This window comes from Tripterygium wilfordii, chromosome 14 (genome assembly GCF_013401445.1).
Source record: "Tripterygium wilfordii isolate XIE 37 chromosome 14, ASM1340144v1, whole genome shotgun sequence".
Classification (NCBI taxonomy): domain Eukaryota; kingdom Viridiplantae; phylum Streptophyta; class Magnoliopsida; order Celastrales; family Celastraceae; genus Tripterygium; species Tripterygium wilfordii.
The window spans coordinates 10,015,933-10,040,990 of NC_052245.1; the positions used below are offsets into that span (position 1 = coordinate 10,015,933).

Sequence of the window (25,058 nt, forward strand, 5' to 3'; positions counted from 1 at the left end):
GGTTTTGTAGTTGTCTTTGTTGTTGGTAACTCTGCAACTGACTCTCAATTAATAGAATTGGATTATGTTTCTGAGGAGTTGTTGGTTGTCAATGGGAAATCAAAGGTGTAATCACGGTCCTCTAGGGAGAAAAAAATGAGCCGAAGAGAGGAGGTTAAGGGGCCTGCGAGTCCCTGGTTCAAACTCTTCATGACATTGTAAGTTTGTTACTGCTGTGGTTTGTTTTATCAATTCTAAAGCATGACATGCTAAGTTTTTAATTCGTTTTATTGTGGGCTGATTTTGAACAGAACAAGTAGCATGAGAGGGCCAAGGAGAAAGAGGTAGACCTAAAATATTTATATTTTTGATTTGAAAGGAAAGAATATTTCCTGAAGGATTATTCTGTCCAAGATTTGAAGGAAAATGGTTTACTATGAATACTAGATGTTTTTACATAGTTCATGGTTTCTGTATTAAGACATCATATAAGTTCCTGTTATCTTTCTCTAAAAATTTAATATCGAAATGGCTATGCTTCTTTTGTGCATGTGTGTAAAATTCAATTGCTTTGGTTGGTAATTCTGTAATGCAAAGTTGAACTTTGTTTGATCAATAATGTCCCCGAAAATGTTTGCAATACTACTTCATAGTTGGTCCTCTTATTCATTAGATGATGCAGATGTGGAAGCATTTTCAATATACATAATGTGTAGGTATGCGCAAGGTATATAGACTATGCCTTTTGGTCCTAATATAGTTTCACATGTTTAATTCTTCTATTTTTCATCTCTTAAGTAGTGTTTTCGTATATTTCAAGGCATAGTCATGTATTGCTCCCGCTTCCACAAAAATTTTATGAATGACATGGGACAGGGGCTTAGATTACATGCAATGTCATGAAATTGAATTTGAGTCTCTGCATCAGTTGCTCAAATAGAATATGTATATTTAATTATGTTATCAACATTCTGTAAATTTTCTAATATCATCTATTATTGATTTGTCTCAATGACTTGATGCTTTTATTTATGAATATCATCTATTATTCACGTCGTCAAATGGTGCAGTGTACATGAACCCCGCTAGAAGGCTTGACAATGTCATTGATGAGTATTACTGGAGTGATCTTAAGTTCTGCAAGAACACCAAGGTTAAATTCCTATTACATTATTGATTTGTCTCAAGGACTTGATGCTTTTATTTATGAATATCATCTATTATTCACGTCGTCAAATGGTGCAGTGTACATGAACCCCGCTAGAAGGCTTGACAATGTCATTGATGAGTATTACTGGAGTGATCTTAAGTTCTGCAAGAACACCAAGGTTAAATTCCTATTACATTATTAATTTTTCTTTTTTAATTACCCTAAAGAAATTGACTCTAAAGTGCAAACCTACCAGACATTCAACCTGACAATATTTCTGCAGTGTTTATGGGAATCTCAATATATCCATAGTTGCAACATTGGGAATCAGTATATGAATCTAATATTTAAAAACAATTTCTTTTTCAGGTAATTATTACCAAGAATGTTAACAATGCAGAATTAATATTTGTACAAGAAAATAGAGGCAGAACAAGCAGCATGGGAGGGGGTCAAGGGGAACAAGATGGACATAAAATCTTTGTATTTTTTGCTTGAAAGAAAAGAGTATCAAAATCCTGAAAGATGATTCTGTCCATGATTTTAAGTTTTAAAAAAAGGTGGTGTATGTGCTTGGATTTGTTAAGGTAAATAAGATGAGTGAGAGTTCTTAGCTACTGAAAAGGAAACTTCCCCTTATATATGTTTTTCAGAAGACAAAGTTGAATGGTAAGATGCACAATGTTATTGGTAATCCATTAGTTTTATCACGGCTCTCTTGAATACTTTACAATGGAAACACTTATATATGTTTTTCAGAAGACGAAGTTAAATGGTAAGATGCACAATGTTGTTGGTAATCCATTAGTTTTATCACGGCTCTCTTGAATACTCTACAATGGAAACATAGTTCATGGAGGGTCCACCCTCTCTCTGTGTGATATTGGCATAGTTGTGTTTGAATCTATATTTTTGTAAATTTTCATGGATACTGTTGATGGGATGAAAATAATAAAAGAATGTAGAAGAACATTAACAGAACGAGAACAAATTACAAGAACATCCCGATTGTTTTACTATGCACTGAACATGAAAAATGACATTGGAATGGTTCAAAGAAATACATTCAAGGAAATATAGAGCTAAAAATAGAAGGTATAAGGTGTAACATAGGGTCACTGAACATGGAAAATGACATTGGAATGGTTTAAAGAAATACATACTGAACATGGAAAATGACATTGGAATGGTTCAAAGAAATACATTCAAGGAAATATAGAGCTAAAAATAGAAGGTATAAGGTGTAACATAGGGTTAGAGTTGTATAAATTACAAAAAAATTTGTCTTAATCACTAAAAGAAATGCATTTAAAATTTTAAATAACATGTTGCTTAAAAAATTAGCTTATTATTGAAAACCATGTGTATTACAATAAAAAAAAATCCAATCAAATTTGATGAATAATGCAAATTTTTTCCAATTACGGAAAATAATAGTATATTGTAAATAGATTTAATTAGTATAATACCAATTCTCATAAATAATTATTAACAATCAATTCGACACTCACAATAATTACTTTTCTTCATATCATAGTGTGAAAATTGACCAAATAAATTGAAAGAAAACATTATAACATCTATAAAACTAAGAAAAAAAATTAAAAAAATAAACCCGCACATCGCGCGGGATTTTCATTAGTTGTAATTAATAAAACAGGAATTCAAAAATATTCATTTCCATTATTTCTTACAGGGATTTTTACTAGTAACCTCCATCACAAAATATAGAGAATGACAATGAATACTTTAAGAGTTTCCATTACTACTAACAGGGATTTTTGCTAGTAACCTCCATGCACAAAATACAGAGAACGACAATGAATACTTTGAGAGTTGAAGCTTATTGTTTTTTGATATTCAAAATTTTTGTAAGTTATTGTGTTGTATTTGTCCCACTGCAGTTCTTCCCTGTAGACATCTGCACTCATGGAAGTTTAAGAAGAGTATTATATGCTTAAAACATATGATGTAGAAATTTGTCTGTTATTCACCACATGAAAATTGTTGTAATATGTAGTAGTCTTCTTAGCTTCCTCCTTAGACTCTCCATTTCTGCCACTAAACTTGTTGAATCTGACCTCAAGTTTGCATTCTCATTGTTGAGGCTTTCTCATCATTTATTGCTTGTTCTCTCTCTGTGTTGATGACCTACATGTGATATGTGAGTTCTTCTCCATTTCCTTCTCAGCTTTTAAAGAATTGAGAACGTTGATAAGTCCATTGATCATGTCATCCTTCTTTTGAGATTCAACCTCACACATGTGTTTAAAGTGTCTTGATAGTACATGATGTGTCTGAAGTTTAAATCATTTATTTCGCGCCCAAATCTTGTCTTCATCATGTTGAACATTCTTTCTACAGCACATTCTTCTTCTTCTTCTTCTATGTTATTGGTCACCAAAGCTTATGTTATATATTTGTTGCCTGTTGCATAGTCATATATCAATGGTGATAATAACGTTGTCGCACTCGTAAACTTTGTGTATAATGTTATATGTTGGATTGGGGAAAAGAAATGCCTCTGCCAATTCTTGCATTAGCATCTTCCTGGAAGCATGGGAAATAACCATTTTTTCTTGAATACTAGGAAGAGATCTATGTTGTTGAGTGGTTGCACAATTTTGGCTCTACAAACATACGTATACCTCTTTATTTTGAGGTTGATTTCTTGTTAATCATTACTTCTTTTAAAATAGGAATGGGTTTGTTGTCCTTGTCTAGACATTATGATTGCGTAAATTCAATTCTTTTCCATCAGGTGATTTTTTTTCTTTTTGCTCGATTCTTCTGTAGGCTCTTGTAAGACTATTGTCTTGCTACATATGCAATAAAACAATATTTATTAACATCCCAACTAACATTAATATCAGATACTTTAATAACAAAAATAAAGATAAAACAGAGATAAAAAAAAATAGTGATTTTAAAGACGTATATATTCATTAATACTTTCAGATCTCTTTTCTTTCTTTACCTTTCATTTTAGTGAAGCAAATAAAAGCTCATCATCAGAAAGTGAATGATCAGAATTTCTTGAGGTAATATTCCAAGAACATGGGCTCTAGAAATTTGGTCTTGATTTTTGCGGAGTGTGAACTTGGATATCTATCTCTAAATCAATAATCTTTTTTCTTGAACTAATATAAGAGATTTCTGACTTTTGAGAAGACATTTGTGTAGTCAAATCATCTTGGAATCCCTTTCTCTATAATCAAGGCCACTAATTACTTCTTATGATATATCTTGATTTAACATGTCTTCATTATATATGCTTGAAACTTTGAAACATATGGATCTCATTCTTCTATTGGTTGTGTTGATCATCACTTGAAAAGTACATTGAAGATGGAACACATCAACAACAATCTGAGACAATACATAGCGATCTAAATCTTTTATTGACGTTATTGAGACACTCATATTCCAACCAATTTTTTTGCCTATCTTCCAAAAATAGTAAATAACATATACGTTGTCTCATCTATCATAGTGACATTAAGTATGTAGCTTGTTTAGACAAAAAGTCAATTAAATATCAGTATACATCTAATTATGAAAGATTTCATCTATTGATATAGTTATTTTGATGATAAAAACTTAGCTCACCATGAAAGTAGTTTTTGATGAACTACACCACATCCTGAGCACACATTGGAATGTTTCCATAGTTTTATAGTACCTCCACAGACTGGACATGCAGGATATCACCATCCATCAATGACATTTATGTCCCGAAGCTTTGCGTTGCATGTAAATTTCTGTTGCTGCCTAAGTTTGTCAGGTTAATAAAATTTAATGGAATTTGTTAAATTTCTTTTGTTGCCACTTGTTCCCAGAGTGTGATTGACATTGTATTGAGCCTTTGCAACAGATTTATAAACAAATTAATTTACAAAGCAATTAATTAATGAAGGGAACATGATAAATTTAATTGCAATCAGGTAACATGATAATAACTTTTCATCTTCAAACCCTAGTTTCCTCAAGTTAATCATCTTATTGTTGGTGTAAACTTGTTGCAAATGTCCAACGTTAACTATTTGCCCTATAATATCTACGATAAATCATAGCAATAATAAACTTTCTGTAAAGTTATCATGACTATAGTGTTTAGTTACTAGATAGAGAAATGTATACTCAACTCTAAACTGATCCTGTGAAGCATTTGCGGATCATTCATAGCATTTGTGAAATCCCAGGTTGACAATAGGAGGTTTGTACTCCTTTACAAGCTGGACTCCAAACACACTATCTTTCGATGTGGGATCCTCATTAGTTTGTCTCTACTTTAACTACTTGCTCCTAAAGACAACAATTCAGAGTATTCATTAGCTTGCATTTCAGGGGTGTGTTTTTAGAGGTCATGATGAATCCCCTCATTCATTAAATTGAGAAAATTTTCTTGAAATGCTACAAATGATGGATGTCTTAAATAAAGACATTGCAGAGGTTTTATTGGAGAATGTCCCTCAAAATGTCAAATATACAAGTCCACAAATGCAGAAGGAAATCTTTAACGATGATTCGTGAGGAAATTGGGGATGCAAGTTTTTGTATTTTTGTTGATGAATAGTAAGATAAATCTAAAAGAGAGAAAATGAAAATTGTGTTAAGATTTATTAATCGTGAGGGCATTTTAATTGAGCACTTCTTTGAAATTATTGGTGTTAGTGGTACTGCTCTAGTTATTTTGAAAAAAGAAAGTTTTAATATTCTTACAAGGTACAATCTCCATGTTATTGATTTAAATAACTTCTTTTCACCAACTATTATTTTATTAATTATAGCATCAATTTGAGCTTTCTGATATTATTACAAGCTACAATCTCCATGTTCATATGATGTGTGGTCAAGGCTATGACGATGCTAATAATATGCGGAGTGCCTGGAATGGACTTCAAACATTATTTCTCAAAGATTGTCCATACGCATATTATGTTCATTGTTTTACCAATCGACTACAATTAGCATTAGTGGCAGTAGCCAAGGAAATGCCTTGCATTTGATAATTCTTTTCACATTTAAAAATCTTAGTAATAATGAGAAATTTGGCTCTTTACGTGGGGAAGCTAGTGGTGTTTATACAGCAATTATGACCTTTAAGTTCATATTTGTCTTGCATTTGATTGATAAAATCATGAGAATCACATATCTACTTTGTCAAACTTTATAACGTAAATATTTGGATATCTTGAATGCTTTGAGATTAATTTCAGCAACAAAAAATATTCTTTTGAAATTAAGACAAACATTATTTGAGAGAATAAAATTATTTTGTACCCAACATGACATTGATATTCTTGATATGGGTGATCGTTATAGAGTGCGTCATTCTTGGGAACGACAAGACCCTATTATAGTTTAAAACCATTATCACTTCGATGTTTTTGATAAGGTAATTGACTTTTAGTTGACGGCGTTAAATAGTATCTTCAACGAGAAATCAGTAGAACTTTTTACTCTCAGCTCTGCTTTGGATCCAAGTGATTCAAAGCATTTAACATTGAAGATATGCAATCTATCAAGCAAATTTTATCCTCAAGATTTTAGTTCACAAGAAATTCATGTCATGAGATGTGAGTTGGAACATTATCCATATGATGTAATACTTAATATTGAGTTTCAAACTGTTTCTACACTTTTCGAATTATGTCAAAAATTAGTTACCTCGTAAAAGTAACAACATAACTTCACAATAAAATGAATGATGATTTTCTTGTAGATTGCATGGTTCTTTACATTGAACGAGAACTTGCCAATAAAGTGAACTTAGATTCAGTAATAGATGATTTCTATTCCTTAAAGACTTGTCGGACACGACTTTAATAGAAATTATGTCATATTGTTTATGGTCTTTTGTTTCATCAACTTCAATATTATAATGTATTTATGCTAATGTTTTGGATTTTTTTATGCCATCAAATATCAAGAAGAATGTATTTTAAATAGATGGTAGGTCAAACTCAATGGCAAACACCTTAAGAAATTAACCCTCATTTTTCAAAAAGCCTCTCTTTTATAGTCCACCATCAGATTTCCGCCTTGAACAACTGACCCTCACTCCAATTCCCGCCACGGTCATAGTCTAACCTTCCTCACATTGCATCCACCTGCATCGTTTTTAAGCCTACTACCTCACTGACTTGATCTAGGGTCGTATCAAACAACTTGGGGGCCTAAGGCAAAAGAAAAATTAGGGCCTAAAAAATTTTCATATCCATATTCATATTTTCTATTAGACATTATTTATTTTTAAATTTAAAAATGATTCAAACAGTAAGCCAAGAACACAACACAATACAAACAACCAAAATAATTTAGGGATTTTGGGTTAGAATGATAAAACCAGAGAGGCTGAGATCTGTGGGTTACACCAAAGTGTCATATTGCATTGCCTTAGCCCTTAGTGTCCGTACGACTGCATCACACCGCACTACCTACGTGTTTGCCGCAAAAAAAAATACAACAAATTAAATGAAAAACTTCAAAAGGGTCGTTGGGTTTGAATGCCTCAAATCTAGGTAGAATATAAATAAAATTAGACTTACCGGTTATGATGAACACTCCCACACGAGTCACTATCACAATTTGGAGTTGCCAATGACGAGTTAACTTGCAGAAAATAAAAATTAGAGAGGCAAAGAGGTCTTCAGTACTTGTTAATGGAGATTTCAAAGAGAGAAGAGATTAAGAGAGAGGTAGAGACGTTGAAGAAGAAGAAGAGTTGAGAAATACGATTTGAGAGAGAATATTTGACTTTTGAGGATAAGGACAAAAAAACAATTATCTAAGTTCTATTACTATACAACTACATAAATAGCCTTTTAAAAAGTAATATTTTAAAGGTTTTTATATACATACACATATATAATATGGATTTTGGTATTCAAACCTCATTTTCGGTAGATGCACCCCTGTCAGAGACCCCATTATAATGTTTCACTTTTACAGACATTTTTTTTTATTTTTAAATTTTTTTTTCTGTTTGAATGACAAACCATGCCACTTCTTCCTTTGTTTATCAGTGGGGCCCATGTCAATTTGACATGGATTGATAAATGCAAATTCGAAATTATTTGGCAAATAAAGTTCTCTAAAAATTATTTCCTTTAATAAAATAAAATAATTATTTTATTGAATTGCATTAATACATGTTACATCCCTAATCTTCTAACGCAATAGTTTCAGAAGGGAACCTAGAACGAGTATGCTACATGAACGCACCAAGTTGTTCCATATAAGGCGTAGCCCATGTAGCTGCACAATCATACCGAAAGTGTTTCCATTGATACATAATGGGAGGCATCGGGTAACCCTTCGTCAACGCAATCCGGACATAATGATTATTATTTATGTGCCCAATAGCTATAGCAACATGTTGATATAACGGTGGAGGAATTGATTGAAGTGGCAAATATGTCAAGCTCTGTAACTGACTAAGAACGTGTAGTATGACATTATACCTCGAAGCAATCAAGAGAACCATGTCTGACATTGTCATCTAGTGCTCAACTGGTGCTCCTATATCTGTTGCAAAGAAGTTCAATGAGTTTTGAATATGGTATGCTCGCTCTTTACTACCAAATATTACAACATATTGATCCCAACATGTGTTCAACTCTTCTTTCAAGTTATACCGGATGGTAGCCCATGCATCTTCGCCAAGACGAAGATAGACAACTATTGCTCGAAAGTCGCAATTTCCATTAGGTATTACATCTTCTACTTGGTTAATGTAATTTTGCAATATAGGTGGAGATTGACGAACATAGCCATCTACGGAGTAGTTTATCCTTTCAGACCTTGAACTCATTTGTGTAGGAAGCAATGATGTATTATAGAGAGAGAGCAGCTACTGTGTCTCGTTGGTTCCTGGCTATGGAGAAAATCATGCTTAATGAATCCGCATGCAGACAAATTTCCCTGAGTTGATGTGCCTGACTTCAAGTTCGAGGTAGGGCGTTTCTTATGTATAACTGTGCCTACTTAGTTCTTTATCTTGAATAACTGCCTTTTGCTTTAAGATGGGGCGTTCGTATGAATAACTGTGTCTATTTGGTTATTGATCATGAATAACTGCCTTTTGCTTGGTATTCACCACCCTGTTCTTCGTTGGTGGACGTTCACGAGTATTTGTCTTAACAGATGATTCTTGAATAGAAGTTGTAGACGGTTTGATTATCTCCCTCGACTTCCTTAGTAGACTGAATTTACCCGGCCTGGACTACTTCTTAAATTGTTCTGTGAACATTTGTACCTCGACGGCATAATCAATGTCACCATTGAGTAGAGAAACATATGGCGACAAATCAAGTTTCCTCCAAAATGCATCAATAGAAGCAAGTGGTATACGTCGACCATCATTTACATGTATTGCAATCTCGTGGGCTTATGGTACGATGATAGAAAATGTACCTAGACTCGTGTAGGAAGCTCATAAGAATCTGTATTTCAAATCTATCATCTTTCTTCGTCGCCCGAATCTTCTTGCGTGCATTGTATATAGTATCAATTGTGGATGCATTGTCGGGATCACGGTTCTTCAACAAATTCAAGATATTTCTAGCCTTCACGAAATCCTTTGACATATCTACTGGAATCGCATTTTCAACAGCAGATAATTGACTGACATACGGGTGTCCCTCCATAAATAATGTCGCGGCATTGTTATACTTTCCACATAGCACCCTTAACATCCAATCGTCATCTGTTTTCAATTTCACTCCTTTCAGTTTGAAAGGACAATATATGTTTTTGGCGCCGATAAATTTTGTCGACATCGTCTTATTTTTGTATGTGCCACCGTGATCACAATGTAACTGTAATTTGGGTCTCTTTTCGAATCCACCAATCTCTGACCTTTTAATGACAATGATAAATCCCAAATTACGTCCAGTGTCTTGAACCCAATCAATTAAGGATTGATGCGATTCGAATACCTGAGGATATAGTAATTAATATAGAAATTAAGAAAGTTAGGTCAGGAATTAAATGCTAATGTGTAAAATTTTACCCTAAAATTGAATCTTGAAGCCAAGAAATTTCGTGGTAAATCACAGATCATCATACCATGTTAGCAAAAAATTCATTTGTAACATCAACGTCTATATTGTCTTCACTTTCTTCCACAAGTTCGTCTTCTTGTTTTATGAAAATATCATCCTGCTAACAATAGATATTCACCTTATAATATGCAATTAATAAAAATATTTTATGAAAAAGTAAAAAAATATGTATATTTACTTGACCGTCACTAGAACCACTTGACAATTGTAGATCTTCAGCCCAACTTCGTAACTGATCCAAATTCATTTTTTCTCTGAAATGATGAAAATAAGATAAAGAGAATGGAAGAAGTGGAGAACATCTCTACTTATAATAGAAAAAATTATAATCGTTAAAATTTGAACGTTAAACACATAGAGCCGTTGAAGATAGAGTTGAGAAAGCCAAAAAAAAAAACATACTTTAATACGTTTGGATTTAGGGTTTAAGCCTTATTCAAATAATTTTTCTTAATGGGGCCTTAGGCAACTGCCTAAGTTGCCGAAGGCCCCAACCGGACTTGACTTGATCATTGAAACTTCTTCGACCAATACTCCATCGGTGTAAAAGCTTTTCGTCTATCACCTTTTATTCGTTTTGTAGAATTGCTGGTGATCCACACAACTTCCTTCGTTTTTTCTTCAATTGTAAATTTGAACATCTATAATAAAAGAATCCATTGAAACACCAAATCTGATGAGGAAACTAGTTTGCTAAAAAGAATGCATACTCATATCCTATGAGTTTTTATTTCGAAGACATGATAGCGAAATTAACACTTTCACAACTGACATAATATATCATATCAAAGGCTCCGTTTGGCACAGCGGAAAAATTGATTTTCAATGCTAGTAGAAATGCTGTGAAAAATATGCTGAGCTTAAAGCTGTGAAATATGCTGTGATGTGTTTGGTGAATTAAAAACTGACGCTAGAGGAAAAATTGTTGACTTAAAAGTATTATTTTGAATTTAATAATCATTTGTTAATCATTTTGTTATTAAAGTTAATTTAATAAATATAATTTATTATTAAATTAATTTAAGTATATTAGAATTTTTTTTATCAAAATTGAAAATTTTAATTAGTCAAATAAATAAAATAATAAGTTTTTATGTGAAGATTATTAATGTGTATTTTATTTGTTTTATAAATATTAAATTAATTTGTATAATATTAATTTATAAATATTAAATTTTTTGGCAAAAATATATTAAATATATATGATTAAGTTGTGCGACCCACATTAAATAATGTAAAAGGTCAAAAATATCATGCTGAGCGTGGGTCCCACAAAAAGAAAAATGAAAAAAAAAAATAAAGCTGCCTCCGCCCATTGGGAGCTTCTTTTTGGCCAGCGGAATCGCTGGCCGTTTTTAGTCTGTTTGGCACAGTAGAGCCGCAAAGCGGAGCCGCCCTGCGAAACAGGCACAAAAGAAATTCTCACAAAAATGCTTCCCAATTGATTGAAAATCATATTGAAATTGTATTTGTATCATAGGAAGGAAAATACTATAAATCAACAACTATTCAAACATGCCATAAATGCCATTTATTTAGTAAAATACTTGGAAAAAATTAAGGCTAAAAAGAGGTAGCCTCTTCTTCTTTTTTTTTTTTTCCATCTTCACCATATTATTAGCCTTTAAATTTGGCCCTTCAATTTTAATAAATCTTAAAATTGAAGGCCAATTTTGATTGGTTTCAAACTTGGAGGACTTAAATTAAATACCTAAAAGAAAAGGATGGCACCGAAGTAAATTCACTTTCGACGAGAGGTACGATAAAGTGGCATAGCAGTGACAGATTGCTGCTCCGCCGGAAGAGCATCAACACAGAGTCTCACAGGCTGCCATTTTGGGCGAAACCCCTCAAATCGACCCAAAAACCTAGTAATCACCTCACCTGATTCTGATTAATAAGCTCAGAGACGGACACCGACGAACGGAAAGATGACGGAGGCAACGATAAGGCATAAGCCCGGTATGACGAGCGTGAAGGATATGCCGCTCCTGCAGGACGGTCCGCCTCCAGGTGGGTTTGCCCCGGTCCGATACGCCCGACGTATCCCCAACAAAGGTCCCAGCGCCATTGCAATGTTCCTTGCTACCTTCGGGGCCTTCTCCTATGGCATGTATCAGGTTGGCCTGGGCAACAAGATCCGCAGGTTCACATTCCTCTATCTCCACCATATCCATATATTTATATATCTCTCAATGTTGATTAATTAAAATTTTCGATATTTACTTACATTGATTGGATTGGGTACTTGATTTTTGTAGCTGATCCTGGTAAATTTTTTTGGTTATTAATGTAGCTGAGGTTGCATTGGTTGTTAAATATCTTTTCGGTATTTCTAATTGAATTAGATTCTCTGAAGCTTTGAGCAAATTGGTTGAGAAGGATTAAGCTGTAATTATTTTATGCTTGGGTATATCAGTTAGCTTTTTGATGTTACTCTATGGAGCTTTTGATGAAGAAAAGGATATAGTGTTCAGTTTGCAATTAGGTGATTCATATAAGGAGGTGGTATTTCTAAGGTGAGACTTTTTTTTAAAAAAAAAATTTCATTATTTCGGTAAAAACTGGAGCCAATTGAGCCTTGGAAGTGTCAGGGACTGGATATATTTTAGTTCTTGGTGGGGGTGAAGGGGTGCATTGATCTGTTGGGTCAAGCTTCTTAGGTCTAATTACATCTTTTGATGTGTCAAAAGTTTATGGTTTTTACGCATATGATCACGGGTCAATTGAACAGTTGTACCAAAATAGATTTAACTGAATAGATTGGAAATTTTGCAAACAAGTTTAGTTTTATGGTTATCGTGTTGTTCGTCTCACAGAGTTTGGGAGTTCTACCATTGAGGTAAATCTTCTAATTATAATTAGAAGGCAACTACTACAGATTTTTTTTTCCAAAAAGAAAAAAAAATAGTTGGAAGCTTTCGGTCCAATCAATATTTTTTGGGCTTTGCTTCTCCTGGGTGTTTGGCATTGAAGAAAAAATGTACATTAGATGGTCGTATTGGGGTCTGAGGTAGAAACTTGTGAGGACGGCATGGAAAAGACCATGACAGATCCAGAGGCAATAAGGAACAATATTAATGTATAATTCTGAAATATGATTGGCTTTCACTGTTCTCTGGGATGAAGCACAAGTGAATATAAATTTTTACTGTAGAAAATTATTTGAGGATTGACCTGTGATACTTTGGAACATATGTTGAAGGTTATGTGGCAAAAAAGTTTATTCTCTTTCTTTTTTCCCTGGTAAAACTATGGCTGTGCGAGTGACATGTGTTTACAATTAGCTAACAATCAAGTTTTGTACTGTTTTAGTGATCAACCAGGGACTGGTTTAACAGTCTTCCTCAACCACACAATAAAGAAATTAGTAATTTGATTTTGAAAAGATGTTTTTATGCATTACATTTCTGATGAAATGCTTTTTAAGTACTCTCTACATCAGAAAAAACAAAGGGGGAAAGTGGCTTACTTGGTTTGTTTACTGAATGAACATCTTTAAGTTGGGGATGGGGAGTGAAAGACTGATCTATTTGGAGGAAATTGCTGAAAAATAATACTTTTTCAGAATAATAGGTTGACACTTGAATAATTTCAATGTAATTTTGTAGCAGACTCAGATTTTCGCAGATGTAGGTGGATAAGATGATGAATCTGTGCATATTCATTTGAGAAGATGCTTTGAGCAGTTAGAGTAATAATTTAGATTTTTTTTCCTTCCATGACAGAGTACAAGCTTGATGTAGCAGAAGGCGGTGATAGTTAAAATTGGCTCCTTTACCTTTTCTAGTCTGCAATTGATCTTTCTTTCTAACGTTGCTTGTGGATGCCTTTTGTAATTTTCGAATTGAGAGTTCTTAGTTTATGTCACTTCTCAGTTTTCCTTGAAAGTCTATGTTCCCTTATCATTTGAAACCATGGAGACATGTAATTTGTTTTTTAATTTCTTCTCTCTTTGTGCATCCTCAGCACATTGCTTGGTTCCTTTGCCTTGTCCGTCTAAAGCTCCGCAATATGATTGTAATGATTAATTAAGGCAGAACACGTAACTTGGATATTGAATGAGTGAGCAATTCAATTGTCACTGTGTTTTGTGAAAATTTACATGTGTTGCCTGGAACAAACCTTTTGCAAACTGAAAAATTCCCATGATTTATGTAGCAGCAAAAAAAAATGAAAAAGCAAAGAGGCAAACCCCTGTTTTTAAGTAGGGAGTGATCATATCATAGAATGATCTTGGTGTGAGGGTTGATTTTACTTTATTATGCTTAAAACTGCCGTTGCTGAATGGGTAGATATAATTGACTTGCCTCGGGTTTCATGTATCTCAAGTCCTTTTTAACTGGAGTATTATTGTACTTATTCTGCCTGATAAACTTACTGGTTAACTACTTATGTTGACACAACTCGATGGAAGACATTTGTTACAGTAACTAGCATTTGGTGTATATGTGATTTATGTTGCATTGCTGTTTTTGGGTAAAAATAAGTGATGAAATCATTGAATTTCCAAGCCTTTTTTTGGTTCCCACCTCATTTGGAATCTTAAAGATGGAAAGATGGGTTTAAATTATTTTCATTCCATAGGGCTCTGAAGGAGGAGAAATATACTGCACGCAGAGCGATACTACCTGTTCTTCAAGCTGAAGAAGATGAAAGGTAGCTGACAGCTCCCTCCACTCATGATATATTTTACCCTCTCTGACAGTTGAGACTGAATGTTCCCTGCTTTGCCTTGAATAAGATTTGTCAAAGAGTGGAAGAAGTATCTTGAATATGAGACTGAAGTAATGAAGGATGTGCCAGGTTGGAAGGTTGGTGAAAATGTCTATCATTCAGGGAGATGGCTACCCCCAGCAACTGGTGAACTCCGTCCTGAAGTCTGGTGAAACTATTTTAACCAGTTCACTTGCAATGCACGCTTCATCGCCATTGTGGTGAAATTCCTTGTGTTGCATAAAGAGTTGCTATGTTTTCTTATGCAAATTCGTTGTGTTGCATGGTGCCTCCTTTGTGGTGAAATAAAATAACAAAGCTGGAAACCTCTAAATTGGTAAAAATACCATCTACATTATTTTTTATTTTATATCCCTAATGTCTTTATTCCTGTCTGTTTACCTGAATCTTGGGATAGAAGTAAGGCTTATTGTTCTCTTTTCATAAGAAGGTTTGTGAAGATCAACCTTTTACCAGTGCTAGCATGTTTGCTGTGTTATCTTGGTTATTATGTGGCTCCAATAAATTTACTTGGTTGCCTATTCATCTTGCCTAAGTGATTATCTCTCTTGAAACCCTCTCCTCTCTCCCTAACCATCTCTCTAATCATTGTGACCGATCATAAGTAACCATGGTTGTGGCCTATTACAATGCAAACTATTATTTGTGATTGCTGGCCTCTTCCCCTTGAAGGGAGGTACCATCAAGCCTCTTTTTGTTTAATGTTACTGCTGCTGATACTTCCAAATATGACCCACTTGATAAAAGCATCACTCAGGTGATTATCATTCTAAAACGATCTCTCCTCGCCACAATGGAAGCGACATTGTGTTGTGGAAGTTGTTATATGACCAGACCAACCTTATGAGTGCAGTGCTGCTTAAAGGTGGTCAGTAATAGGAATGGCTATTGTCTTAATTGTCGTCCGATAAATGATGATTATGAGGTACCATCAATTTGATGCAGAAGGTATTGGATTGGCTGTTCAGTAAACCCAAATCTTACGTTTGGAGACCCAGTAATTCCGTACAATAAAGGTGTAGAAAGGATAAAAAGAACTCTTATGCAAGTAAAGTGGCCATGAGTTCATTGACGACAGAACTGCAACACAGTTCAACAAAGACCCTCCGCAGTTGCACACGCAGAATAAAGTGGCACTTGGGCCTTTGAGGTCGTGGTTCATCCCGCTTGTTTTAAATGAAGAAAAAATATTGAGCATAAGCACTTGATATTAGTATATTATGCGTGTAAGGGTTTAGCTATCTGTTTTAGGTCGAGCAATACGTAGAGTAACTCCTTATAGACGTGCAGGTAGATAAATTCCCGATAGACGTGCAGGCAGATCGATTCATCACGTTCTTAATGAGAACTTTTATATTTGAGTATATAAGTACTTAGTTAAAAATGGGGTGCATATGTGCTCATCCTAGAAATTATAAGTTGTTAAAGTGCTTCCTTATAATTACTTTTTCAATACTGGCCTATGAAAGCTTATGGAAGAGGAGTAATGTTAGTGATGCAGGTTATTCAGGCATTTTGTCGAACACTAGTCGTTTTCTCATAAAAAGGAATGAAATTGAAGAACTTTCACAACATATAATCAACCCCAAAGATCATCATGGACGATGAGTTTGCCTCGGTTGCATGCTTAGACTGAGACAATCAAATAAGTTCCTGTTATCAAGCAGAACCTCTCTAATTATGGCAAATTGTTTAAGGGAAAAAGGTTGGTCCAAATCATTAAGGCCATAACTACTGGAGATGCTAATATGAATTTTTTTGTTTCTAGTCTATTTGATAGTTTTTTCATAGTTGGTTGACTAATCTTTATTGCCCAAGCAAGAAGACCAATCTAATGCCATATTTTTTTAACAGAGCAAGAAGACCCTTTAAGGCTATAAATTCAACTTGGCTTAAGCACAAAACCTTGCAATTGTGTTCTCTCTCGACAATGAGTCCATTATCATCATCGTAGCAAACATGTCATGCATTGCATTGTTTTGGTTTTGGTTTTGGTCTTAGTCTTCCTAACATTTACTACCTAACAACTTTCAAGCTTTGGGTAAGTCTTGACTTGAGAACAAACAAGTATCAATCAGTCTATCATCATCATCGTAGTAAGCACGTCGCACATTTATTTGGTTGTGGTATTTTTATCATTTACAATTTTTCAAGCTTTGGACAAATTTTGACTTGGGAACAAAGTATCAATTACTCATCTGTAATTTCGCCATCACTTGGTGTAATGGGTCCAAATCTCATTTATATTTCACTAACTTCTTGTATATATCGAAATCTCATCACCTGTAACCTCTTGTATATCATTTACAATTATTTTTTAAAAAGTTCATGGTTTTTTCCAAGCTAAGAAAAATTAGCAAAAAAAAAAAAAAAAGCTGCAGAAGAAGTGTTTCTAGTACTGAAAGTCTTGGAAGAGCAAGGCCTTGGTGGTAACAAGTTCTTTGGTGGGGAGACAATCAGCATGGTTGACATATCGTATGGGTGGCTGCCTCACTGGTTTGAAGCCATGGAATAAGTTGTAGGCGATCGACCCAAACAAATTTCCTCGATTGCATGAGTGGATTAGGAATTTTAAAAGAGGTTGAAGTGATCACAAAGAAAATCTTCCTGTTCAAAAGAAAATAAAATGTTGGCCTATATGCAAATTTGTAAGAAGAAGTATATGGAGGAGCAATTGAGTCAAATTCAAAATTAGCAGAATCCATAATACTAATTTTGTTTAAACTTCTCCTCTTTATGTTGAATCCATAATACTAAGCTGTTCATGGGTTAAACAAATGACACATTAAGAATGAAGAAAGAAAACACAGATGCATTTTATGACAGTAAACCAAGCATCAAGCCTGTCCCCTACATCTACCTTTCCAAAACCTCCAACACCATTTTTATTTTGCCCTTCTTGATTATTCAACATTCACTGTAAACACAATGCGGGCAGAATGTTGGCCATCACGCCACGTTATAGAACCAAAATTGTAACCAGTAGAAGCTTTCGCGGCATTAAATGAGACTTCGAATGAGGCCTTTCTTATATACTCAGTAAAAGCAATCTTCTTTGGTAGAACCTTCACCATCAAGCCTGCTGGAGCATGCACCCTAGAAATGTATGTGGAATTTGGCAATCCCACGTTTGTTATGGTTCTTTTGATCATATAAGAAGCTTGATGTCGATCAAGCTTACCTATAGAGATTGATGGATAGTTGATGTTAGAGATGAGACTTTCATAAGAGGTCTTAGGGCAGTTAAATTTAGAATTCGACATGGATCGTATGGTTTTCTCTGGATAGCCATAATAACAAAGGAATTGAAGGTAGTCTTCTGTGGTTGTCTCCAGAACTAATCCAGGGTTAAGTGCTTTTGGAGGGCTTATTTCTCCGACCCCGGTCTCATGTGGACTTGCTAACTGTCCTGAGCTATTTGTTACGGCCTGCCTCATGTTGTTATAAATAGTTGCTGCATAGAGTACAGAAGAGAAATCAATGTATGAATCTTTTTTATGATCATATTGTACTACTAAATTGTGTAATTCACTTCTAAATGCACCTGTGGTCATGAGAGCTGATCTGATTATGGATGAGCTCCACTGGCGGTGCACGGATTTTATAAATGCTGCAGCCCCAGTGACATGAGGGCAAGCCATTGATGTCCCAGATAATATGCCAAATTTAGATGGCTTTTTTTCAATCAGAAAACCCTCTGGTCTTGGAATCATGGCAGCTAAAATGGCTACGCCCGGAGCCATGATATCAGGCTGGATATAACCAATTTGTGTTATAAATTTAACAACTATGCTTTTACAGAAATCATGTATGCGGAAACACATTTATCTTATGAAATGGATGCACATGTCACTGAAAATTACCTTAAGTATGTTCTCTGTAAGCCCTCCAGGGCCTCTAGAAGAAAAATATGCAACTGCTGGTGCTGGTTTGTACCGTGGAACAGTGACCGACGGAAGGATTGTCGCTGTTGGTTTCCTGTCAAGGAACAGAAAATTGAGAACATATCTAAGCACCAGATAGATTGAGCAATGTTGCTTGTTACCAAGCCAAATAAAGAGTTTACATTAATTTGGTGAGTATTGCTAGAAAGGAACTGAAGCCTTTTTTTTTTTTATAAGCTTGAATTTAAAAGTTGATGCTTACTTGGTAGAATTGACATATTTAAGAACCTGAAACCCTGCACTGTTTCCGACTTCTGCAAACGGAAATTCGCCTGAATTGAAAGGCACACCTCTCTCATACTCATTGATTAGAATTAGTCCTTCGGCTTTAGCATCTTCTACAACCAATTTCTTGATTTTCCTTGAAATATTTATGTCTGTATCTATGCAAACAACAATCTTGCCTGCTACTTTACTTGGATCTAATGATCCCGGATAGCAATTCCTGCATCAGAGTTAAAGGATTCGCGTTAGCTCAAAGGGTGAACATCAGTAGCTCTATAACCGATACTGATATCAACTGATAAAGGCTAAAGAATCCCAGAAAATAACAATCATCAAATGTACCTGGCCTCTGATATAGGGGTAAACTTTGCGACGACATCCTTTCCAAAGGCAAGTGGATAAGTCTTCGAGCGAGTGAGGTTCGAAAAATTAATGGCTGAACCCTACAAGAAGAAGAACAAGAAAGTAAACATGCGTTAATGAAGCTGCATGACTCAGTTTTCTGGTTGGTCATTTCAATTAACATCTTACTTGGAAAGTTTGACCATTGCCAAGAACAACAGTAGATTGGAAATCCCTATCAATATTAGAAGCAGCAACTGTAAAGATCCATGGAGCAGAATTAACAATAGTGTAAGGATCAGGTCCATCATTCCCTCCAGAACAAACAACCAAAACTCCCATGTGTTCGGCATGAAACGCTCCAATGGCTATAGGGTCATTGAGATAATCAGATTGGAAGATCGCGTTCATCCCGATAGAGATGGAAATCATATCAACTCCATCATTGACTGCATCATCAATTGCCTTCAATATGGTAGAGCCAGAGCAACCTTCTTGTGAGCATGCCTTATACGAGGCAATCCTTGTCGAAGGTGAGCCACCCCTAGCCGTGCCAAGGGCCAGACCATGGTAACTTGCATTGGCAATGGAAGCACCAGCAGCAATAGAGGAGGTGTGAGTTCCATGACCTACAGGGTCCCTTGGTGATCCAGCAATATTAGGTTCATGGGTTGTGGTCTTGTTATCGATCGATTTTGGTGGGATGTTGTAGTATCTTGCTCCTATCAACTTCCTATATTAATTCACATATAAAGAGAGAGAAAAATGTGTCAGTAAACTAACTACATGATCATTGTATTCATTTACATTTTGAATGATTGGGAGAAGATATGATCATCACCTATTACAGTTAAGTTTGTTGAAGTCAGAACCTTCCATACAGACTCCTTTCCATCTTAAAGGAATTTCCCCAATCCCCTTGTCGTTGAAACTCGGAGACTCGGGCCATATCCCTATTACATGCTCAAACAATTTCAATGGCAAAATTAAAGCTGTTTGTTGCATGAACATTCGTTTGAGCTAATTACCTGTATCGATGATTCCAATTATAACATCACTGGATACATGCTGTTGATGGTTATGGCTAAAACGAACGCCTGATTCTGCTTCCAAGAAATCCCAAGAACGCGTTGTATGGAGTTGAAGAATTGGATCCGGGAAAATGGAGACAATACCATCATGACCTGCTTTATTCCATATTAAAATTCCATTCATTATGCTTTTAGGTAATTACAAATTAGAGGAAATGCATACCAGACAACAAAGAAGCTTCTTTCTCTGTGAGTATGGCAGAAAATCCTTTAAAAGCATATCTGAAATGATGGATAAGAGATATTCTCTCACTCTCATGGCTGTCAAAACAAGATTAAAAAATTAAAAATACAAAACTTTTCCAGCAATACATAGAATGTTAATGATAGTAGCAATGATGACAAGCACCTTGGAATAATAGAAGATAACAATTCCAAATGTTCCGAAGCATCGCTGTTTCCATCTGAAGAACTTCCCATGTAAACAACATAATGCTGTCAAGCCATAACCCAGAAACTGTTAGCAGTGAACCATGCACAGCAGAATATACAATCAATGGACAGAACTTAATTCCTTCTATTCTTGGCTACAGATTAAGTACACATGCAGAAAATGATAGAAGAAATGCAATTATGAATGAACTTACTGTGTGGATTGGGTTTGAGGAAGTTAGAGTGATAAGGAAATAACAATGAAAGGAAAGACAAAAGAGAAGATGAAGAAAGGAAGCCATGAGAGATGGAGTGAGTGAAGAAGGAAGGGAGACTACTATTAATCAGAGGAGCTGCTGCTGCTGCTGCTTCAGCAACAAGTTTGTTCTAGCTAGTCTAACCTTTTTCAGTGAAGGAAACTTGCATGTTGAGTATTTCAAGCATCTTTGATTATTCTCTCCATGAGCCCCCTTTATTGGCACTGGGGTATTTAATTTCTGTTCTTCCCTTTACCTTGTTTTTTTTCTTTTAATTTCCCACCTACTACTATTATTACTTTTCTTTTTCAAGAGGGAATTGTTGCATCACGCATGCCACTAAAAAAATATTATTTAAAAAAAAAAAGTAAAGAAAGGAGTGAAATTAAAAAGGAAAAAAAAAAAAACTTTAATGTAGATGAGGCCCAGATATCTCATTAGAATTTCCCTCATGCCAACCCATATATATATATATATGTAAGAGATAGAAAAGAACAAAAGGAGATAAAAAGATGCACTTACCTGAAGTGATGCCAACCAAACAATCTATGCATATATTATTTGTTCCTTTAGTATTCTTGTTGTTGTTATTTGAAACTTTGAATACAAGTGATGCCTCTCTTTTCTTAAAGAGGATGGAGACAAACAACTATTATCCTTTTGGGCTTTAAAATGGACCAGAGCAGCAGCCTATAACAAATGTACTCTCATAAGGCCCCAAAATATAGACCTTGGGCCGAAAGATTGATCAAGATTGAGAGTAACTTAGGGCCCAGGTATTTACAGTAGAGTAAATGAAATACAAATATTTATTTTTATGTTAGGATTATTATCATGCATTCAATTGCAAACATCTCCTCTCTCTATGGCATATAGCTTTGAAATGACTCGTTAGATTTCAACAGAGAATATATATTGGCTCCATTTGGTAGAGTTTGTTGGCTTTAAGGAGACTTTTGGACATCTAGGTCCATTCAAAAAGCACATTGACATAAAAGTATCCATGAAAATGTCAATTATATCACTACTCGGCTATATATCAGTTCAAGTTATTGTTTCAAACAATAACATGAAAAAAAATGTCTCAAATCCAGACAATTCCGACAACAATTCACTACATCACCATCGTCGTTAGACTCTCTTCATTAAGACGCACAATGACTAGCCAGATTCAATTAAAACGGCCACCGAAAAGGAAGACATGAAGTTGGCTCGTTTTGCTTACGTAATGTTACTGTTTAAAACTTTGTCATAATAGTTCATTTATCCATATGCAAAACTGCTTCATGGTGGTGGTAGTAGTTAAGATAATACGGAATTTTGGAGGGTTTACAACTCTAATAAATTGTGCCATCCAACTCATTATTTTCTTTGATATAAAATAACATTAACAGTACTGAAGCTTAAAATGTATTCTAATAAAGATTCACCAAAAAAAATAACATTCAAAGCTCAATCACCCAATCTTTTTTCCTTTCATCAGACATATCTAAAAATATATCTCTATATAAAGCAGAGTCATGCAAAGCCTTCACTGCTTTTCCATATGCAGCTCCCTCAATACCCAAAGCATGTAAAGCCTTCAAACACTCTTTCATAACATCAACTTCGTGGGTATTGGGTGATGTTGCTGCAGCTCGAGTCTTCCCTCCCACCAATTGTTGTTCAAGCAAATCATTTTTTCTCTTATATTGTTCTCCAATGTCTGTGAAGGCATTTTCTATCATGCTTGAGTATGTCTCTTGTTCTTCTATTTTTGAGACTCAGGAGTAATTATTTCAACTTCTTCATTAACCCTTGACGAGGTATCTTTAGAATTATCAACACCAAAACTCTCTTCTTCATTGTGTGATGGAGATTTAGTGGAAGGGTGTGCATGTGCACCAGAGGCTGTGGTATCTCCAAAAATGATGCATAATGCAGGAAATTCCTTACAACCCTTTTTCTTAAACCTTTTTGCCATTCTATGAACCTACAATATTAAAAAAATACTAGTTAAAGTCAATCCTAATTATAAAATAAACTAATTTGCAATAGAAAGCTAAGTATGTTACCTTTGACAAACTTTCCCAACATTCATTGGTTGCATTAACTTGGCATGTAATGACATTGTAACCAATTCCAGTCTCTTTGATCAAAGCTTTGAAACACTTTTGTCTATTTCTCAATTGGTTGTATTTGTTTTTCAATTGAACATCATTATAGTCTTTATCAAATTTAGCCTTAAGTCCTTCCTTAATTGCCTTCCATCCCGACTTAGAAAAAGTTGTAGTAGTTCGATTTCCTTTTTTCACCTCTTCAACCATTAGCTCAATCAAATAATTCTCAATTTGTTTGCTCCACACCTCATCCTTCTCATCAATCTCCTCACAATCAACTTCGTTTTGAACTTCACCAACATTCATCTTTAACATTAAAAAAGGAAACAAACAAGTTACTAATAATGATCATATACATGCCAGGAACACCACACCCAAATCACATAATGAAACCCATTTTGAAATAATAACAGTTCTCACATAAAGCTGCCTTGGCAGCAGAATGATCACTACTTGAGTTACAGCATGTGCTGAAGTATTTTATAGTGCTAATAAAAAATAAGAGGCAGTAGTATAGTTGTTGCTGCATTCAGCATTAGTAGGTGTTTCCTAGATTAGGATGATTACTACACAGAATGTTCTCATAAGTAGCAGAACTAAGAATATATCATCTATGCAGTCTAGTAATAATGGGATAATAAAGAGTGTTATATGGACTTTAAACATTGAATACTGGTGAGTTACAAGTTACAAACAAACAAATATTGCAAAATTTTGTAATCAAGAAACATGTCATATGCAGAGCTCTTATTGTATAAAGCCAAAATAGGTACATATCATAAATAAGAGCTCCTTTAATTCTCTCCATTAGAGATGCTATGAAATTCTACCACAAAAAACCCAAGCACTCTAGCCCAAGCTCCACATTTTATAGTCATCAATGGCTAGACCCAAAAACCTAAAAGAAGCCAATCAAGGAAATCCAGCAAGACCAGAACAAAAGGGCCCAAAAAATTGGAGAAAACACCTTCCTGGAAGGCTATGAGAGGGGCTAACAAGAAATGAGGTGTTCAGATTCATTATAAGCAATTACAAACCTACTTCCTTCTGTTGTGTCCATTAGCTCTTAATTCTTCAAAACTATTTCTCCATTCATCCATCTAGATACCAGTTCAATGTAAATTAGAAGAACACAGCAAATTCAAACTTCTTATAACACAAGTCCACAAAAATCATTGTCTAAAGTTCCATAAACAAACAAAGCAAATGGTCAAAGCTTCTTTGTTTCTGTGCAATTAAATCAAAAATAGATAAACAAAAAATGCAGCATTTATATGGTATAATTTATTCCAGTTCAACAGAAAACAAATATCTTAAATAACAATAAAATCATATTATGTGATTAAGGCAATAATACTAGTACTTATACTAACTTCTTCGACCAAGTAAATCCTCAGAATCAAGTGAGACACTAGCAGATGCTAAGCTGATGATGCCACGATTAAAGGGTGAAACTCCATGTTGTTTTCGTTTTCGTTTTCCTTTTCGCAGATCTAGTAAACCATAAAATATGCAAAAAGTACTGAACCAAATCAAGCTTAAAGAACAGACGAGAGGATGAGGATGAATAGAAAAACTGCCTCCGATTGCAAGGAATTGTTATGGAAAAACAGAAAATACGAACAAAAAACAGTGTTTGTATTTTCTGTTTTGTATTTTCCTAATCGGAAAGCTCGAGTAGTGCTTCTGGTTCAGATAAAGCCCTAGAATGAGAAAGAGATGAGATGGCTCGTTGTGCGAGAGACGGAGAGAGAGAAAAGGGGTAGCGTGTGTTTACAAAATTTTTGAAAACCT

At 34.7% G+C, this 25,058-nt stretch overlaps 4 protein-coding genes across 5 annotated transcripts; 1 reads left to right on the top strand and 3 right to left on the bottom strand.

Moving 5' to 3' along the window:
- Positions 1-9,492: 9,492 nt before the first annotated feature.
- LOC120014214 lies at positions 9,493-10,444 on the bottom strand. Its single transcript, XM_038866133.1, has 3 exons — positions 10,376-10,444; positions 10,202-10,294; positions 9,493-10,071 (listed from the first exon to the last, which is right to left on the bottom strand). Exons 1-3 carry the CDS (start codon positions 10,442-10,444, stop codon positions 9,493-9,495), a joined length of 741 nt encoding a protein of 246 aa, XP_038722061.1.
- A 1,536-nt stretch (positions 10,445-11,980) lies between these two features.
- Positions 11,981-15,412, top strand: LOC120014419 (NADH dehydrogenase [ubiquinone] 1 alpha subcomplex subunit 13-A). The gene is made up of 3 exons (XM_038866365.1): positions 11,981-12,343; positions 14,785-14,856; positions 14,942-15,412. Exons 1-3 carry the CDS (start codon positions 12,129-12,131, stop codon positions 15,084-15,086), a joined length of 432 nt encoding a protein of 143 aa, XP_038722293.1. The 5' UTR covers positions 11,981-12,128; the 3' UTR covers positions 15,087-15,412.
- Positions 15,413-17,743: 2,331 nt separating this feature from the next.
- On the bottom strand, positions 17,744-22,892 carry LOC120014215 (CO(2)-response secreted protease-like). The gene is made up of 13 exons (XM_038866134.1): positions 22,626-22,892; positions 21,688-21,790; positions 21,124-21,242; positions 20,886-20,971; positions 20,700-20,797; positions 20,474-20,629; positions 20,287-20,398; positions 19,635-20,178; positions 19,446-19,546; positions 19,081-19,323; positions 18,798-18,912; positions 18,479-18,686; positions 17,744-18,388 (listed from the first exon to the last, which is right to left on the bottom strand). The coding sequence occupies exons 1-13, from the start codon at positions 22,890-22,892 to the stop codon at positions 17,838-17,840; spliced, it is 2,703 nt and encodes a 900-aa protein (XP_038722062.1). The 3' UTR covers positions 17,744-17,837.
- LOC120015436 (L10-interacting MYB domain-containing protein-like) lies at positions 22,537-25,018 on the bottom strand. 2 transcript variants are annotated; one of them, XM_038867867.1, is made up of 3 exons: positions 24,638-25,018; positions 23,220-23,570; positions 22,537-23,137 (listed from the first exon to the last, which is right to left on the bottom strand). In XM_038867867.1, exons 2-3 carry the CDS (start codon positions 23,568-23,570, stop codon positions 22,916-22,918), a joined length of 573 nt encoding a protein of 190 aa, XP_038723795.1. In that variant the 5' UTR covers positions 24,638-25,018; the 3' UTR covers positions 22,537-22,915. The 2 variants fall into 2 exon arrangements, with proteins under 2 accessions (XP_038723795.1, XP_038723794.1); XM_038867866.1 differs by having other exon boundaries at positions 22,538-23,137; positions 23,220-25,018.
- Positions 25,019-25,058: the final 40 nt, after the last annotated feature.

Coding starts and splice junctions, on each gene's coding strand:
- LOC120015436 (XM_038867866.1), bottom strand. CDS start 23,579: ATGTTAAAGATGAATGTTGGTGAAGTTCAAAACGAAGTTGATTGTGAG. Junction 23,138..23,219: donor GTTGGGAAAGTTTGTCAAAG/GTAACATACTTA, acceptor TTAATATTGTAG/GTTCATAGAATGGCAAAAAG.
- LOC120014215 (XM_038866134.1), bottom strand. CDS start 22,892: ATGATAGAAAATGCCTTCACAGACATTGGAGAACAATATAAGAGAAAA. Junction 21,243..21,687: donor TTTGGTTGGCATCACTTCAG/GTAAGTGCATCT, acceptor GATTAATAGTAG/TCTCCCTTCCTTCTTCACTC. Junction 20,972..21,123: donor CCTCAAACCCAATCCACACA/GTAAGTTCATTC, acceptor ATGGCTTGACAG/CATTATGTTGTTTACATGGG.
- LOC120014419 (XM_038866365.1), top strand. CDS start 12,129: ATGACGGAGGCAACGATAAGGCATAAGCCCGGTATGACGAGCGTGAAG. Junction 12,344..14,784: donor CTGGGCAACAAGATCCGCAG/GTTCACATTCCT, acceptor TTCATTCCATAG/GGCTCTGAAGGAGGAGAAAT. Junction 14,857..14,941: donor CAAGCTGAAGAAGATGAAAG/GTAGCTGACAGC, acceptor GCCTTGAATAAG/ATTTGTCAAAGAGTGGAAGA.
- LOC120014214 (XM_038866133.1), bottom strand. CDS start 10,444: ATGAATTTGGATCAGTTACGAAGTTGGGCTGAAGATCTACAATTGTCA. Junction 10,295..10,375: donor GTGGTTCTAGTGACGGTCAA/GTAAATATACAT, acceptor TATTGTTAGCAG/GATGATATTTTCATAAAACA. Junction 10,072..10,201: donor ATGAATTTTTTGCTAACATG/GTATGATGATCT, acceptor CTATATCCTCAG/GTATTCGAATCGCATCAATC.